Source organism: Chenopodium quinoa, unplaced genomic scaffold, assembly GCF_001683475.1.
Source record: "Chenopodium quinoa cultivar QQ74 unplaced genomic scaffold, ASM168347v1, whole genome shotgun sequence".
Lineage (NCBI taxonomy): Eukaryota > Viridiplantae > Streptophyta > Magnoliopsida > Caryophyllales > Amaranthaceae > Chenopodium > Chenopodium quinoa.
This window is the reverse complement of record NW_018745617.1, coordinates 4,161,239-4,176,222: the sequence shown is the minus strand read 5'-3', so window position 1 is coordinate 4,176,222 and position 14,984 is coordinate 4,161,239. Positions and strand designations below refer to the sequence as shown.

General features: G+C 37.5%; 1 protein-coding gene across 2 annotated transcripts; it reads left to right on the top strand.

Moving 5' to 3' along the window:
• The first annotated feature begins 8,549 nt into the window (after nt 1–8,549).
• On the top strand, nt 8,550–12,251 carry LOC110716633 (mitochondrial proton/calcium exchanger protein-like). 2 transcript variants are annotated; one of them, XM_021895279.1, is made up of 6 exons: nt 8,550–8,854; nt 9,118–9,188; nt 10,792–10,910; nt 11,187–11,251; nt 11,389–11,563; nt 12,030–12,251. In XM_021895279.1, the coding sequence occupies exons 3-6, from the start codon at nt 10,803–10,805 to the stop codon at nt 12,063–12,065; spliced, it is 384 nt and encodes a 127-aa protein (XP_021750971.1). In that variant the 5' UTR covers nt 8,550–8,854; nt 9,118–9,188; nt 10,792–10,802; the 3' UTR covers nt 12,066–12,251. The 2 variants fall into 2 exon arrangements, with proteins under 2 accessions (XP_021750971.1, XP_021750970.1); XM_021895278.1 differs by having other exon boundaries at nt 10,784–10,910.
• Nucleotides 12,252–14,984: the final 2,733 nt, after the last annotated feature.

Here is a 14,984-nt window from a genome sequence, read left to right as displayed (position 1 = left end):
GCCTCCTCGGAATCTTTGGAGGCGCTATCAAAATTAGACGACTCAGAGTCGTCGTCGAAACTCTCAGACTCCGAGTCTGAGTCAATGTCCTGATGGCTACGGCCAGTAATGTCCTCCCCCATCTCCTCATCCAATGTTAGATCAATCAACTTGGAGACAGTTCGTTGAATCTCATCCTAAGACTCCTCTAAAATCGAAGAGCTCGGGGTACTAGGAGACTTAGATAGATGGTTAAAAATTTCATCAACAGTCACCCTAATGGAGCCGTCTGAATAAACTGTAGAGCTTTTCGAATGGTACCAGGAACCATCCGGATTATACTTCCTACTTTTCTGCCTTGTTCTTGCCATGGTGTCCAGCACAAACACAGATACAGTCAGATTCGGAGAAACTCGCAAATGGGAGTCCAAGAATGAGCAGTCGGCACTCCTAGTTCTAGATTCAGTCGTCCCCGGTACGGTGATCGGCAAATTGTTAACCTAAGTCGTGCCGTGCGTGTTTGGGAAACCATTTTTAAAAAGAAAATAAGACAAAAATAAAGTAAAAGAAAGGAAAATAGACGGTTACCTTACGAGTGAAGGTATGAGAGCCGCTTGAAAGGTATTGGACGTCTACTGACAGGCGGACTAGGTGACGAGCGGCGGATGCTTTCACAAAAAATGACAAACACTTAAAGTCAAAGACTCTCTCAAAGATTTTTCACCAACGTGTGAAAATGAATGAGGGGTCAACCACTATTTATAGAAGGGTGAAAACCTAGGGTAAAATCCTAATTTTAACCCCAGATAAACGGTAAAAACATGCTCCAATGCATGTGTGACAAATTTCACATGTCCCACGTGGCATGCCATGTCCTCCCTGTGAAGGGCAAATGATTTCTACTGGTCCACGTGTACCTATGAGAGACCAACACGTGTCACCCTAAGGAGAGCCCAAAGTGGATCAACTGGGAACGACACGTGGCAGGCGGATATTTGGAGGGGAAATGGATTCCTTCAAGGCCCAAATTCCTAGATAGTCGCAAAATGGCGCAGCCCAAATCCCTAGGTCATCAAACCCTAGGGCAGGGGCACACCTTTCTGGGACCCTATAAATAGGGAGATTCTCCTAATTATTGAGACACCTTACTGTAGGCGTCGTTCAAAGTGCGCCTACGTTAAAGCATGTGGTGAATATGCTTGGCACTCATAGGAAGTGGGAATTGACATTACTATTAGGGACAATGATTAGATACAAAGAAAAGTAGAGAGTTGCCAACAAGTTTTTAAGGAACTTCTAAACCGTTCACGGATCATAAAAAGGCAATCACGATTAAGGGACAACGATAGGCAACAATGATTGACCCGTGAAGGTTACACCCCATTCATAAACCATGAGATTACTAACTCCATATGGTTTGAAACCACGAAAGGAGGATCGGGGATGATGGTACGAAGTGAGTCATGGAATCACATTCGCCCGTATTGGCCTCTACTCGATTCTTATAGTGAAAAATGTTTCCTGCGATCTTAAAGGCATACAAACAGAATATTCAATTCGCTCCAGACTATTATTATGCTAAATTGGTTTAATATTAATGCAACATATAATTCTATAAAATTTGTGATCACTTGATTAAACAATAAGATTAAAAAGGAACCTAAACCGGTCGTCCAAATTATCTTATTAGGCGTGATTTTCAATTAAATATTCCCTTTAAACATGCAATATGGTGATCAATAAAATATAATAGATTAAACATTAATATTGGAAGCAATTTAACAATAAATCCAACAATATAAAATCGTTAGAAAAATAATAGAAATAAAAGGAATATAATTCTTACTTTGATTCTGTTTGCTTGCAACTATAAAATAATAAGCGAGTTAGTAACTTCAAGGAAATAATAATAAAACAATAATCAAATTAAATTAAATAGAGTTAATTTGGGGCCAAACCCTCAAACAGTTCTACCTTTCGCGCCTTGGATTAAGGACAGAACCACGAGTAAAGTACGGACTTCTTGGAGTGCTTGAAGAAGGAATTTTGAAAGAAGAAGTGTAAGGCTAGTGTTTAGGCTATAGCATAGAGGAGATAAAAATAGAAAATTAATTGATGCCCCGTACATCAGAAATGAGGGGGTATTTATAGAATAAAATGTGCTGAGGGAACACACGGAACCCTAAAAAGATAAAAACCCAAAAAAATGCACCGCAACATGTAGGCGTCGTTCGAAGTGCGCCTACGTTAAAACATGTGGTGAATATGCTTGGCACTCATAGGAAGTGGGAATTGACATAATACAATTAGGGACAAGGAAAGTAGGGAGCCGCCAACAAGATTTTATGGAACTTGTAAACCGTTCACGGACCATAAAAGGTAACCACGAATAAAGGGACAACAAAGGCAACAACGATTGACCCGTGAAGGTTACACCCCATTCATAATCCATGAGATTACTAACTCCATATGGTTCGGAACCACGAAAGGAGGATCGGGGATGATGGTACGAAGTGAGTCATGGAGTCACATTCGCCTGTATTGGCCTCTACTCGATTCTTATAGTGAAAAGTGATTCCTGCGATCTCAAAAGCATGCAAACAAAGATTTAATTTCCTCCAAGCTATTATTATGCTAAATTGGTTTAATATTAATGCAACATATAATTCTAAAATATTTGTGATCACTTGATTAAACAACAAGATTAAAAAGGATCATAAACCGGTTGTCTAAATTATCTTATTAGGCGTGATTTTCAATTACATATTCCCTTTAAACATGCAATATGGTGATGAATAATAACAATAGAATTAACATTAAATTGGAAGCAATTTAACAATAATAGCGTTAGTCAAATCAAATATAAAATAACCCTAATCATGATACTAGCAACAAGAATAAAAATAAGAGTAATTAAGTGAATCAATTTCTCACTTTCCGCGTTTCCTTGAATTGCTACATCATGAATAAACCGTTAGTAACTTCAACAAAAATAAATCAAACGGAAATTAAATTAAATAAATGTAGATTTTATTTGGTCCAAACCCTCAGTTAATTATACCTGTCACGCCTTGGTTAAAGTATAAAACTTTGGGTATTGTATGAACTCATTGGAGTGCTTAGGGGAAGTATTTTGAGAGAATAGGGCGGCTAGTGTTTAGGCTAAAGAGAGAGAAGAGAATGAATTTGATGATCAAGCTTGTTGATGATTGAAAAAGGGGAGATATGACCTCTATGTATAAGGAAAAAAGAGGGTCGAAGAATCAAGAAAAGATAAGAATTCGAATCGGATAAAACTCTTGCGATAGACAGCAGTTTTTGCGGTTTTTGTTTTAATCATACGCCGATACCTGCAGAAAAATGTAAGTTCTACAGATAAAAGAGTAAAGGGATAGAATGCTTATCTAACACCAGTGTATCGGTGGAAAATGAGCTTGGTAGCTTCCTATGCTTGAAGGAATCCACCGAATGACATTTTGTTGAAATACTTTCCATGCCTAAGGAAAGTCGACTGTGGTAGCTTTCTAAGCCTGAAGAAATCTACCGGATGATACTTTCCATGCTTGAGGAAAGTCGACATATGAATTTGGTGTTTTTCTATGCTTAAAGAAACCCATCGATAATACTTTCCATGCTTGAGGAAAGACTTGTCTGATGATGAGATTTCAAGTCTCTGTGTATCGAGAACCTTGCGCCATGAAACGATGGTGGTTCGATTGTCCCTTAACGTGGGCTGTAAATGGTTCGCATGTGCCCAAACGTGGGCTGTAGATGGTCTGCTTGTCCCTGGACGTGGGTTGTAGATGGTTCGCTTGTCCCCGAACGTGGGCTATAAATGGTTCGCTTATCCCCGAACGTGGGATGTAATTGGTTCGCTTGTCCCCGAACGTGGGCTGTAGATGGTCCGCTTGTCCCCGGATGTGGGATGTAGATGGTCCGCTTGTCCCCGGACGTGGGCTGTAGATGGTCTGTTTGTCCCCGAACGTGGGCTGTAAATGGTCCGTTTGTCCCCCGACGTGGGCTATAGATGGTCCGCTTCTCCCCGGACGTGGGCTGTAATTGAGACCTGCAAAATAAAATTTTCCAAGGGACTCGCATAAACTATGATTGACTTGACCAACTGACTTGACCAAGTTTGACTTGACACAACATGACATAACATGAGTATGACTTGTGATTGTGTGTGCATAGTTTGAGTGTGTGTGCACAAACACAAGCAATCGAAAATGCAAAAGCAAAAAAATTCCGTCATTTTTGTCACGAGATGAGTGGAGGGTATCGACTCTCTCCTGAGAAAGACGTGAAATAAAAGTTTTATTTTCGAACTTCCCTCGATGAGAAAATTTTAAAAACGTTTTTTTAATTTCCCTAAAAGAAAAGTTATGAGAAAGGGAAAAAGTTTTGAACTTCTTCGTTGAGCAAGACGAAATAAATCGCATGGATTAAATTGCTTGTCTTGAAAATAATTTATGCATGATGCATGTTCTTAGGCCAAAAGGCTAAGGACAATTACATCATGTGACACGATAGATGAATGAACTTAGGACATGTGTCTAAGCATCATATATGTGTAAAGAAGTGATCTTGAACATCACTTAGGTTTAGAAGCTAAGCACGTATATAGATGAAGTGATTATTGCATAATAAATGTTGCTTAGGTTAAGGAGCTAAGCACGATATGCTTTGTATGATAAAAAATCATTGATGTTAAATGTTGTTCAACACATTATTCGATGCGTGAAACAATGAATATTGCTTAGGTCAGGAAGCTAAGCAAGTATAATGTTTCTTTTAATGATTGTTGTCTTGAAATATGATGAAGCATGCATAGTGTTGAAACAAGATTTCATGAAAAAGGGTTCTTAAAGGGAAAGATGATATGGCTATGTATGTGTGTAAGTGATACTAAGGTGAGGCTGCAAAGGCTATGGTGAGGGAAATAGATGTGAGAAGAGTCGAGATGGTGACTCTTTAGGCTAGGTGGGATAAATGATGTGGGTTCAAGCCCCCAAGTCTATCTCTAGATGGATAGGGTCATAGGAATAAGCATTGGATATTCTTTGACTCGATCATGCATATGAATGTGGCCGCACCTCAATGTGAGGTTGCCTACGTATCCATTAGGAATCAGACCAACGTAGCTCTAGTCGAACTTTGCACAAGTGTGGGTACAGCTCAAAGAGGTCTTTCAAGGGTTGTAATGTGGTTAAGTTGAAGGTTTAAGGAAGAAATGGGTAAAAGGCTCAAGACCTGAGAGAATCCCTAAGATGTATAATTGTGAATTTGAAAATTTTGAATTTTGCAAGTTTATTTTCATTCTTTTTTTTTTTATTCTTTTGAATCAATGTAGGCAATCTCAGATCATGCAGTCCATCACTCACTTAGCATTCATGTTTCTCAGGCACGGTACCAAGCACTCGATGAAAGACGCAATTTGAGACGTGTTCATATCAAAGACATTGGAACACTTGCCTTTAGACATTGTTTTATTGTTGCTTTGCTGCCCTTTTTTTTTACTTGCTTTTTGAAAGTTATACAATTACACGTCTTCCAATCCCAGGGTTGAGTGAACGTGGGTTGAAGAAATGAAGGCCAAACGTTAGACGAGGCTCAAAGTGGTTGATGAAGAAATGGAATGTGATTGAACGGTTAACAGGGAATGACAGGGTTGCAAAGGTGCCTCAAGTAATTGGTGTACCTTGTGTTTAGTTTGGCAATTGATTTTTTTTTTCTTTTTTTTTGGCGAATGACATGATCGAATACAAAGGAAAGAAATGTTCATTGATGGAAAAGCTAAGAAATATAAGGATAAGGAGAACCTATGCTAGACTTATTAGGGAAAAAGGGTTGAAACGAAAGAAGAAAAAAGCATAAAATCTTGATGAGAAGCTTGCATCGTGCTTTGTCTTCATGGCTTTTTATGAGTTACTTCTTGCCGCTGGTGAGGAAAAAAGTTTGTTGTTGTTGATGCTTTGATTGGAAGGAAAGAAGGAAGGAGTGACGTTCCCCTTATTCTTCTAACTATTGCCTAGTGATTTTAGACACAAGTACTGTGTAATGACGAACTCATATTATTCATTAACTCAATACTCGGGTTGGAAAGGAAGAGTGTATGAAACAATTTTGAAAACTTATGGGAAATACTCCACTCATTCTTATTACGACGGAAAGCGATGCATGCATGGTCCTAGTATACAATCATAAAAAATATAGTACATTACTCGAAGACAAAGTGTGTGCAATGACTCAACATGTGTATTAGGTAAGTTTATTAAGACTCATGGTATGATCGCATGGCTAGATATGAGGACGTTGTGAAAAACAAAGGACCTAATGACCAAATAGCACGGAAGACTAAAAGACAAACTAACTTGATTAATTTTGTCCAATTTTAATGTTTATAAGACTAAAACCATTCCTAATTGCATTAGGAATGATAAACCCATATTAGGCCCTCCTCTAGATCATTAGGCCGCATATAAGGCTCAAACCGGGCCTAGTTCAGTAAATTGGCCATAACTTCCTCAATATTCATCGGAATTGGGCTTATAATAGATCGTTGAAAATCTCTTTTCAAGCCTATCCAACTACACTACTATTGGACCCATATCATGGACCAACCAAACTGAATTGGTTGTTTTCTTAAAATAGGTTTTCAAAAACAGAGAGAAGAGAAAAGAAATTAAAACTTTCCACAACACTAAACTTTCCACACTTTCACTTCATTCGATTATGATTCGACGTGAAAGGTACTCATCACTGGGTTTGGTTTTGGGGAGACACAAATGGGTGTCTACAGAAGCCCCCACTTTGACTGAGTTTGGAGAAACGCAAGTTTCAAAAACAAGAGTCAAAGTAGCGATAGGGACGGAGAATGATTCAGAGCGTTCTGCGATCCTAAATCATTCCTGTAACGCCGATACCTGCAAACTATCGTTAGTTAAACAGATAAGAGAGTTAAGAAACGCGTATCTTGCACAGTCGAGCACACGTCTCTGAAAGTAACCGATTTGTTGCTGCTTTTTCTGTTTTGATGACTTCCTGCAAGTCAGAGAATGCCATCCCGATTGAAGACTGCTACGCTTGCAACTGCCTCTAATTTCCACCTTGATAATCTTCCGCAAGCCAGGGAACACTATCGAAGATTGCTTCGCTTGAAACGATCCTCTTCCGCTTTATGACCATCCTCCACATCTTAGGGAACACGATCGAAGACAACTTCACTTGAAATTACCTTCAGTTGTTTGTGACAACTCTCCACAATCTAGGGAACGCCATCTTGTTGTTTCGATGTTCACTCGTCTCTGAACAAAGAGCTTCTTTTGGATATGTTCACGCGCCTCTGAAGAAAGAGCTTCTTTTTTTTAATATGTCCACGTGTCTATGAACAATAGAGCTTATTTTTTTAATATGAACTTCTGAATGATGTGTCCACGCGTCTATGAACAAAGAGCTTGATAATAGGATGCCCACGCGTCTCTGAGCAAAAGAGTTTGAAAGAAATGTCCTCGCGTCTCTGAACAAAAGAGCTTTGATGATATGCCCACGCGTCTCTAGAGAAAAAGAGCTTGAAAGAAATGTCCACGCGTCTCTGAACAAAAGAGCTTGAAAATAGGATGACCACGCGTCTCTGAGCAAAAGAGCTTGAAAGAAATGTCCACGCGTTTCTGAACAAAAGAGCTTCGATGATAATATTCTGAAGAAAAATTTTCGAAGACCAACGCTTGCCGATCTCTAAAGCTCGCTTGAACTTTGCTTCCGTTATGCCAGTACGTCGGCGGTTTGCTGCTTGAGAACCATTATGTCGCTGTCTCCGTGATGAGCCAACGCTTAGGCGCTTTAAGCCAAGTGAAACGATCTTTCATCAGGTCGATCACCTATTGCGATTGTAATAAAACTGACTACTTGATCATGTCAAATTGCTTATAGGGGCTAACTGGCGTACCAAGGAACCCGAAATTGTTGTATGAGCTTTGAGCTCTGTCGCCGCTGAAATATCTTTGGCGCCAAGAATTGACTCTGTCACCAGACGCTGGGATCTAGCGCCAGGCGCTAAAAACTATTGCTAGACGCTAGATGTTTTCGTCTGGCGCTGGAGTAGGGTCTTCACTATTCTGCTGCACCTGTATTTATTTTTTACTATAGGACTTTGCTTATCTCTTTAATTATTTTAGGGTTGACCTACACTAGTGGAAAAAATCTTATTTGTAACAAGCTATTCGTAACGGACATATGATTTTCCGTTACAATTAAGTCATTCGTAACGGGCAAATTCAATGTCCGTTACAAAAAAGTTGTGAAATGGGCAGGAAAAGGGTTATTCGTAACGGACAAATTGGTGCCCGTTACGAAAAAGTTATTATTCGTAACGGACATATTGGTACCCGTTACGAATAAGTTGTTATTTGTAACATGCATTATTCTGCCCGTTACGATTAAGTAACTAATCGTAACCAACAAATATTGCCCGTTACAAATAGAAAAGTCAACAGAATTTTGACCTTGTTATTTGTAACTAACATAGGGTGTCCATTATGAATAAAGTTTTAAAGTAAGCCCTAAATTTTTACTTTCCCCTTTCTCACTCCCTCTTGTCAAAAAAATTCTTCTCTCTCCAATATTGAAGCAGCTCCCGCGCGTTTTGCTCCTCTCATTCTCACTCTTCTCCTCCATTGAAGCGCACTTTGAGTTCTCCATTATTGAAGCGCACTCCGAGTTCTCCATTGAAGCGCACTCCGAGTTCTCCATTGAAGCGCACTCCGAGTTCTCCATTAGTGAAGCGCACTCTGAGTTCTCCATAGAAGCGCTGTATGAGTTCTCCATTGAAGCGCTGTCTGAGTTCTCCATTGAAGCGCTCATAGCTCTCCATTAAAGCGTACTCTTTCTCTATCCTCCCCCAATTTCGTAACCCTTGTTTCAGTTTGCTTAATTGCAATTACTTAATTATAGGTTTTATTTTTTTTTCCCCAAATTAATTGATTGATTTTATTATTTTCCATTTGTTTTAGGTTTTATTATGTTTTAGTTTAAAAGCCTTTGAATTTTGAGCTAAGTATGAATTAATTGATTGATTTTTTTCCCCAAATTATTACTATCTTTCTGGATCCCCCCTTACATCGTGAATCCGTTTATTTGCAGTTGCCCTGCGCATGATAAGCTTTGGATGTGATTACCACTGGGCCCAAAAAGATTCTCGCTTTGATCAAGAGGTAGTTGTATATTTTGTGGTCTAATTAAATTGCGGCCTTGGTCTCTCTCTGCAATTGTATAGCGTGATTGCTTGCTGTTCCTATTTCTCATTGTTAGTTCATTACATTTTCCTCACTGTTATCCCTTGCTTGTAATGGCTGCAAGAATTTGTGAGCAGATGAGCACAACTTGTGGATTCACTTTAGTGTGGATACGCTATGATTGCCTTTCACAGATTAGTGATCTTATTTTCTTTCTCAGATTTTATTTTCCGCTTCAACTTTAAGTGATACTTGCATGTAGTATATTGGATACTACGTATGTTTTTGTGCATTCGGCATGTCGGCCTTTTATAAGCTGTGTGCTGAAAACTATTGTATATTTAGCTTGTTTTCTAGGTTAAGTGTTCAGTTGTTTTATTTAGCTCTAAATTATAGTTTTCTGAACCTAATGTTTATTGTACATTCTAACAAAGTCCTCATAGAAGCTGCTCCAAGTTTATTGCTGACTAAGTCATTTTTAATACCACTTATCAGTTGAATGGAATACCATTAGTTAAAATAATGCAATACTTCTCCCTGCACTAGGAACTTCTACGTGCATTATTTTTGACTGTTTGGTGGATTGTCTAAAGTGAGGTTGAAATGTACTGGTATTTTTTTGAATATGTCTTGCAAAAGATTTGGCATCTAAGGAGGGATTTTCTTTATAAAATTGCTAATTATTTTGTTTATTCAACTGATTTTAGATTAGGAATGTAATGTAGATTCACTAGATTTCATGTTTATTGTTTTATATGGAAGGTTGGCTTATTTGACTAGTACAATACAACTGGCAAAATTAGTATAGATTTAAGTTTGCTTGTAGCTCAAGTAGTCAACCTATGGTTATCCATGTTTTCAGTCTTTTCACTTCCACATTGAAATGAACAAATAGAGGACATAAGAGATTGAGGGATGCCCTCAAGTGCTTTTGTTTAAAAAACATGAAATTCCCTATAAATTCCAACAATAATTATTATTATTATTTTTTAATATTTTGGTTGGTTGAACCTTTTGTGCCCTGCTGTCATTAGCTTATGTCTTGCTTAGTGTCACATTCCGAATCTATTTTCTGATTTGTACTGCTATGAATTAGCATTTTTGGAAAAGCGTATTAGATAATGCAATATATATATATATATGTTAGTGAGTGAATTAGAGGATTAATGCTATGAATAAGAGAATAATAGGGAGAGATTGTTATAAAGAATACTATTTAAAGTTTTTTTTTGTTCTTTTTATACAGTTTGGGAGAGAAGAAGCATCTCGAAAGCTTGTATTACTCTTTATTTTTAGCTTTTAATGCAAATTTCTATCAAAATTCTTCAGAATTTCTGCAGAAATTTCCAGTTCATAACATGTACTCATTTGGCTCTTAGATTTTTGTTTTCTGAATTTGTCTCATTTAAGTGAATTCATGGACTTGACTAACTTGGGCTAAATGCTTCCATGAATTTTTTAGTTGGTTGTGTATGTTTAAATTCATTGTCCATTTTAAATGATTAAATAATGTTGGTGTTTCATTATTGAGTTTTGCACTATGATAGTGGACACTAACTATTTTCTTTTGGAAGGATTAAAGAGGATGATAAGATGATACAAGCCGAGGGTGTTGAGTCACTTTCAGAGGCAGAGCTTCGTCAAGCATGTAGAGATAGAGGTTTACTTGGTTTGCTTTCTGTTGAAGAGATGCGTCAACAGGTTTGCTCACAGTGCTCTACCAAATTTATTTTTGATTTTAAGTGGATGATGCACTACTTGTGTTGATCTTTGTTTTAATCTAACCATTATTTATGGTTGCAGTAGATTTGTGCCTTCCTGAGTGAAATGATGTAATTTTGAACCCTTACAAAATGCTAATCTTATGATTTAGAATAATTTGTGCTTGTCAACTAATATTACCATGGTGGTTCTCGGCTATCTATAGTACCTGATTCTGGTCAATGTTCATTCATTCAAGTTTTCATGTATGTGCAGCTGCGTGATTGGTTGGACTTATCTCTCAATCACTCTGTTCCGTCATCTCTTCTTATTCTTTCCAGGTAGGCAGTGTTTTTCTTGGAAATTCTTCTGGTTTATAAGGAATTTCATCACTTGATGTTTGTTTATTATATATTAAAATAAAGCTTATTAGCGCTAGTTCCCAACTTTGTGCGCTGATCTACACTTCTTTTGGCAGAGCCTTCAATGTGTCTGGAACAATCAAGCCTGAGGAAGCCGTGGAGTTTGCTATTTCCTCTTTGCCAGATGAGGTTGTTGATACCATTGGAGCAACATCTTTGCCTTCTGAGGATGCAGTTTCAGAAAGGAGGAGAAAGTTAGAGTTCCTTGAAATGCAGGAAGAAATGATCAAGGTTTTAGTCCCTTTTACTCCGAACGTATTAGGTTTTAAAACTACATATCTGTTTCAAACTATCTGAATAGTACGTAGTATATCACTTTCTAAAATGAGAGTGTAATTTTTAAACCTACCTAAATTATCCTATACCGTTCTTCTATATTATTATGTTGTATATTTTGAAATTTTTTATAATGAAGGCTAGCTGTAGTATATTTACTTCTAAGTTTTTAAATAGCCTAAAATCAATTGCAGCCCCTATTATTTAGAATGAAGTGTGATATTTTTAACATATACTTCGTATAAGCTAGGAGTAGGGATCGATTTTCTTTCCTAGCATGAAAGTGTTATTAGTTGTCATGTATGAGTGCTCTTAGATCTCTATTAATTTGGCACTAACATTTATTGTACTAGAAGACATCTTTAAGTTGGTCTGACCCAGTTCTTTTGCATTACTGATTTTGTGTGATTGTTTTTATCAGAGGGGAAGATACTTGTTGAAGACATTGTTAGGCTAGGCAGTCAGAAGCATGGTGAGGAAGCTGAATCTGAAAGATGAATAGATTCAAGATTTATCCACTTTAGAAGTAAATATTTATTGAATGCTTAACTATTAGCTTAGGTAGAACAACATAATATTTTTAGTGTTGTTGTATATGTTACTACTTCAGTTTTTATATTACGTCGTATTAATTTTTACGAAAGATTGTTCGGTATAATTGCTTTTTACAGGAACAGGTATATTATTACAGGTTTTAATTAATATATATTAATTATATATAAATACATGCTGTCGAAATTAAATAAAATGAAAATTTAATTTAATAATTATTTCTAACGGGCAGCAAAATTGTCAGTTACAAATAACCAGTTATTCGTAACGGGCACTTTTGTTGCCCGTTACAAATAAGTGTTAAATTATATACCATAAAACTCTATTCGTAACGGACATTTAAGATGTCAGTTACGAATAATCACTTATTCGTAACGGGCGTTTTATGTGCCCGTTACGAATAAGGACTTATTTTAATACAAAAAAAATTTATTCGTAACTGACATTTCAGATGTCCGTTACGAATAACCCCTTATTCGTAACCAACATTTAAAATGTCCGTTACGAATAATGGGTTATTCGTAACGGACATCTAAAATGCCAGTTACGAATAATGGGTTATTCGTAACGGACATCTTAAATGTCAGTTACGAATAATGAGTTATTCGTAACGGACATTTCAAATGTCCGTTACGAATAACTCATTATTCGTAACGGACAGTGCCCGTTACGAATAACAATGGCCATCCGTAACGGCCGCATACGTAACAGACGCTGCCCGTTACGAATGGCCTCTTTTTGCCCGTTACGGATGAGGATTTTTCCACTAGTGCTAAGATTTAATGTCGCTTGACTCATTTACATTGACACGACTCAAGGTATAAACTTGACTCGCTGTGATTGACTCAAGGTTGACTCGACTCGAAGTGAAATGACACGTGTGTTAGACTCAAATCAAGGTGATATGACAATTTTTTGTGGAGGGTACCGACTTTCTCATATATAAAAATTTTCCGTCATTTTGTGGAGGGTACCGACTTTCTCCCGAAAAAGAAAGACGCAAAAAAAGAATCGAAGTTTTCGAATGCATGTTGAATGAGCTTAGTCAAATGTTGTTTTATACTATCTCTCAAGGTGCAAGGATAAATCCATCCTAGGCTATCTCAATGGTTGACTCAATGATGAAAGTATTTGGGTAACTTAGGCACGGAGGCTAAGCATTTCATACTTCGTGATGCAATGACAATTATGATTGATGACTGATGTTGATATGACAAGGCATGCTTCAACGTTGTGTTAAGATTCCATGACAAAGGGTTCCTAAGGGAAGTATTGGTCATGTATCTATGATGTGTGTGATAGTGACACTAAAGTTAGGCTGCAAGGGCAAAGTGTGTGGGAAAATATTATTTTAAGAGGAGTTAAATGATGGTGACTCTTAGGCTAGGTAAGCTAGTGATATAGGGATCAAGCCCCCAAGTCTAGATCTAAGTAGATAGGGATGAGCATAGTAGATCCCTATATATGATCAATTATGAGTGTAAATATGAATGCATTTATATTACGGACGCCCTCCGATCTGAGGTTGCCTACGTATCCGTTAGGAATCAGGCCGAACGTAGTAGCTCTAGCCGAACCTCGCACAAGTTTGTGTATACCTCAAAAAGGTCTTTTTAAGGGTTGTAACGTTGTTAGGCTAAAGGTTGAAGAAGATGGGGATAAAAGGCTCAAGACCCTAGATAAGCCCCCAAGGTGTGAAACCTTGCTTTTGAATCTTTGTATTTTTATGCTTGAGGCTTTCTACTCTTTTTTTTTTAGCTCTCTTTTCTCTTTTTTTTTTTTTTTCTTTAGCATTTATTATAAGTGTGGGCAATCCCGATCATACGGTCTATCACTCACTTGGCATTCATGTTTCTCAGGCACGGTACCGAGCACTCGATAAGAGACGCAATCTGAGACGTATTTATATCAAAGACACGTTCATGTCAAAGACATTGGAACACTTGCCCTTTTGTACACTTTTATTATTTTATTTTTTTTGCTTATTTTTTTTTGCTATTTTATCTTTTGAAGTCACTCAAACTTTTTATGAAATCGAAAATTGCATAAGTTGCACACCATCCCATCCCAAGGTTAGGTAGATGTAGGTTGAAGAAAGAAAGGTCTATCGTTAGACGAGGCTCAAAGTGGTTTATGAAGAAAGGATTGTAAATTAGAAAGGTAAAAGGCAATATGATGTGGCTACAAGGGGTGCCTTGAATCATTGGTATACCTTGTGTTTAGTTTGACATGGATTTTTTTTTTTTTTTTTTTTTTTTTTTTTTTTTTTTTGTGTGATGAAATGATCATATGCAAGAAAATAAGTGCTCATTTTATTAAAAAGGGGAAAAGAAAGAATCTACAAAATTAATCTAAGGGAAAAGAAAGGTGCCTATGCTAGACTTATTGGGGAAAGGGTAAATAAAGAAAAAGAAAAAAAAGATGTTATGAAATCTCATCGTTGAAGCTCGCCTCTTGTCCTGTGTTGTTTGCTTTATCATCACTCGCTCTTCTTGTTAGCTGGAGGTATGGGAAGCTTGTTATTATCAATCAAATGTTGGATAGCCTCCTTTAGCTTCCAACAACTCTCAGTAGCGTGACCCCTACCTTGATGATACTTGCAGCGCACGTTTGGATTCCAACTAGGCAATCTCTTCTCAAGCGGGGGATCTTGAAGAGGTTCAATAGGAGTAATGAGTCCCTTGGCATGGAGTCGATCGAAAGCATCATCGTAGCTAATTTCAATAGGGGTAAAATCCTTTTTTTGTTGCTTTCTAAATCCTCGATTATCCATGGCTAAGATCTCATTAAGGTAGAAAGTACCAACACTGTTACTAGAGTAGGT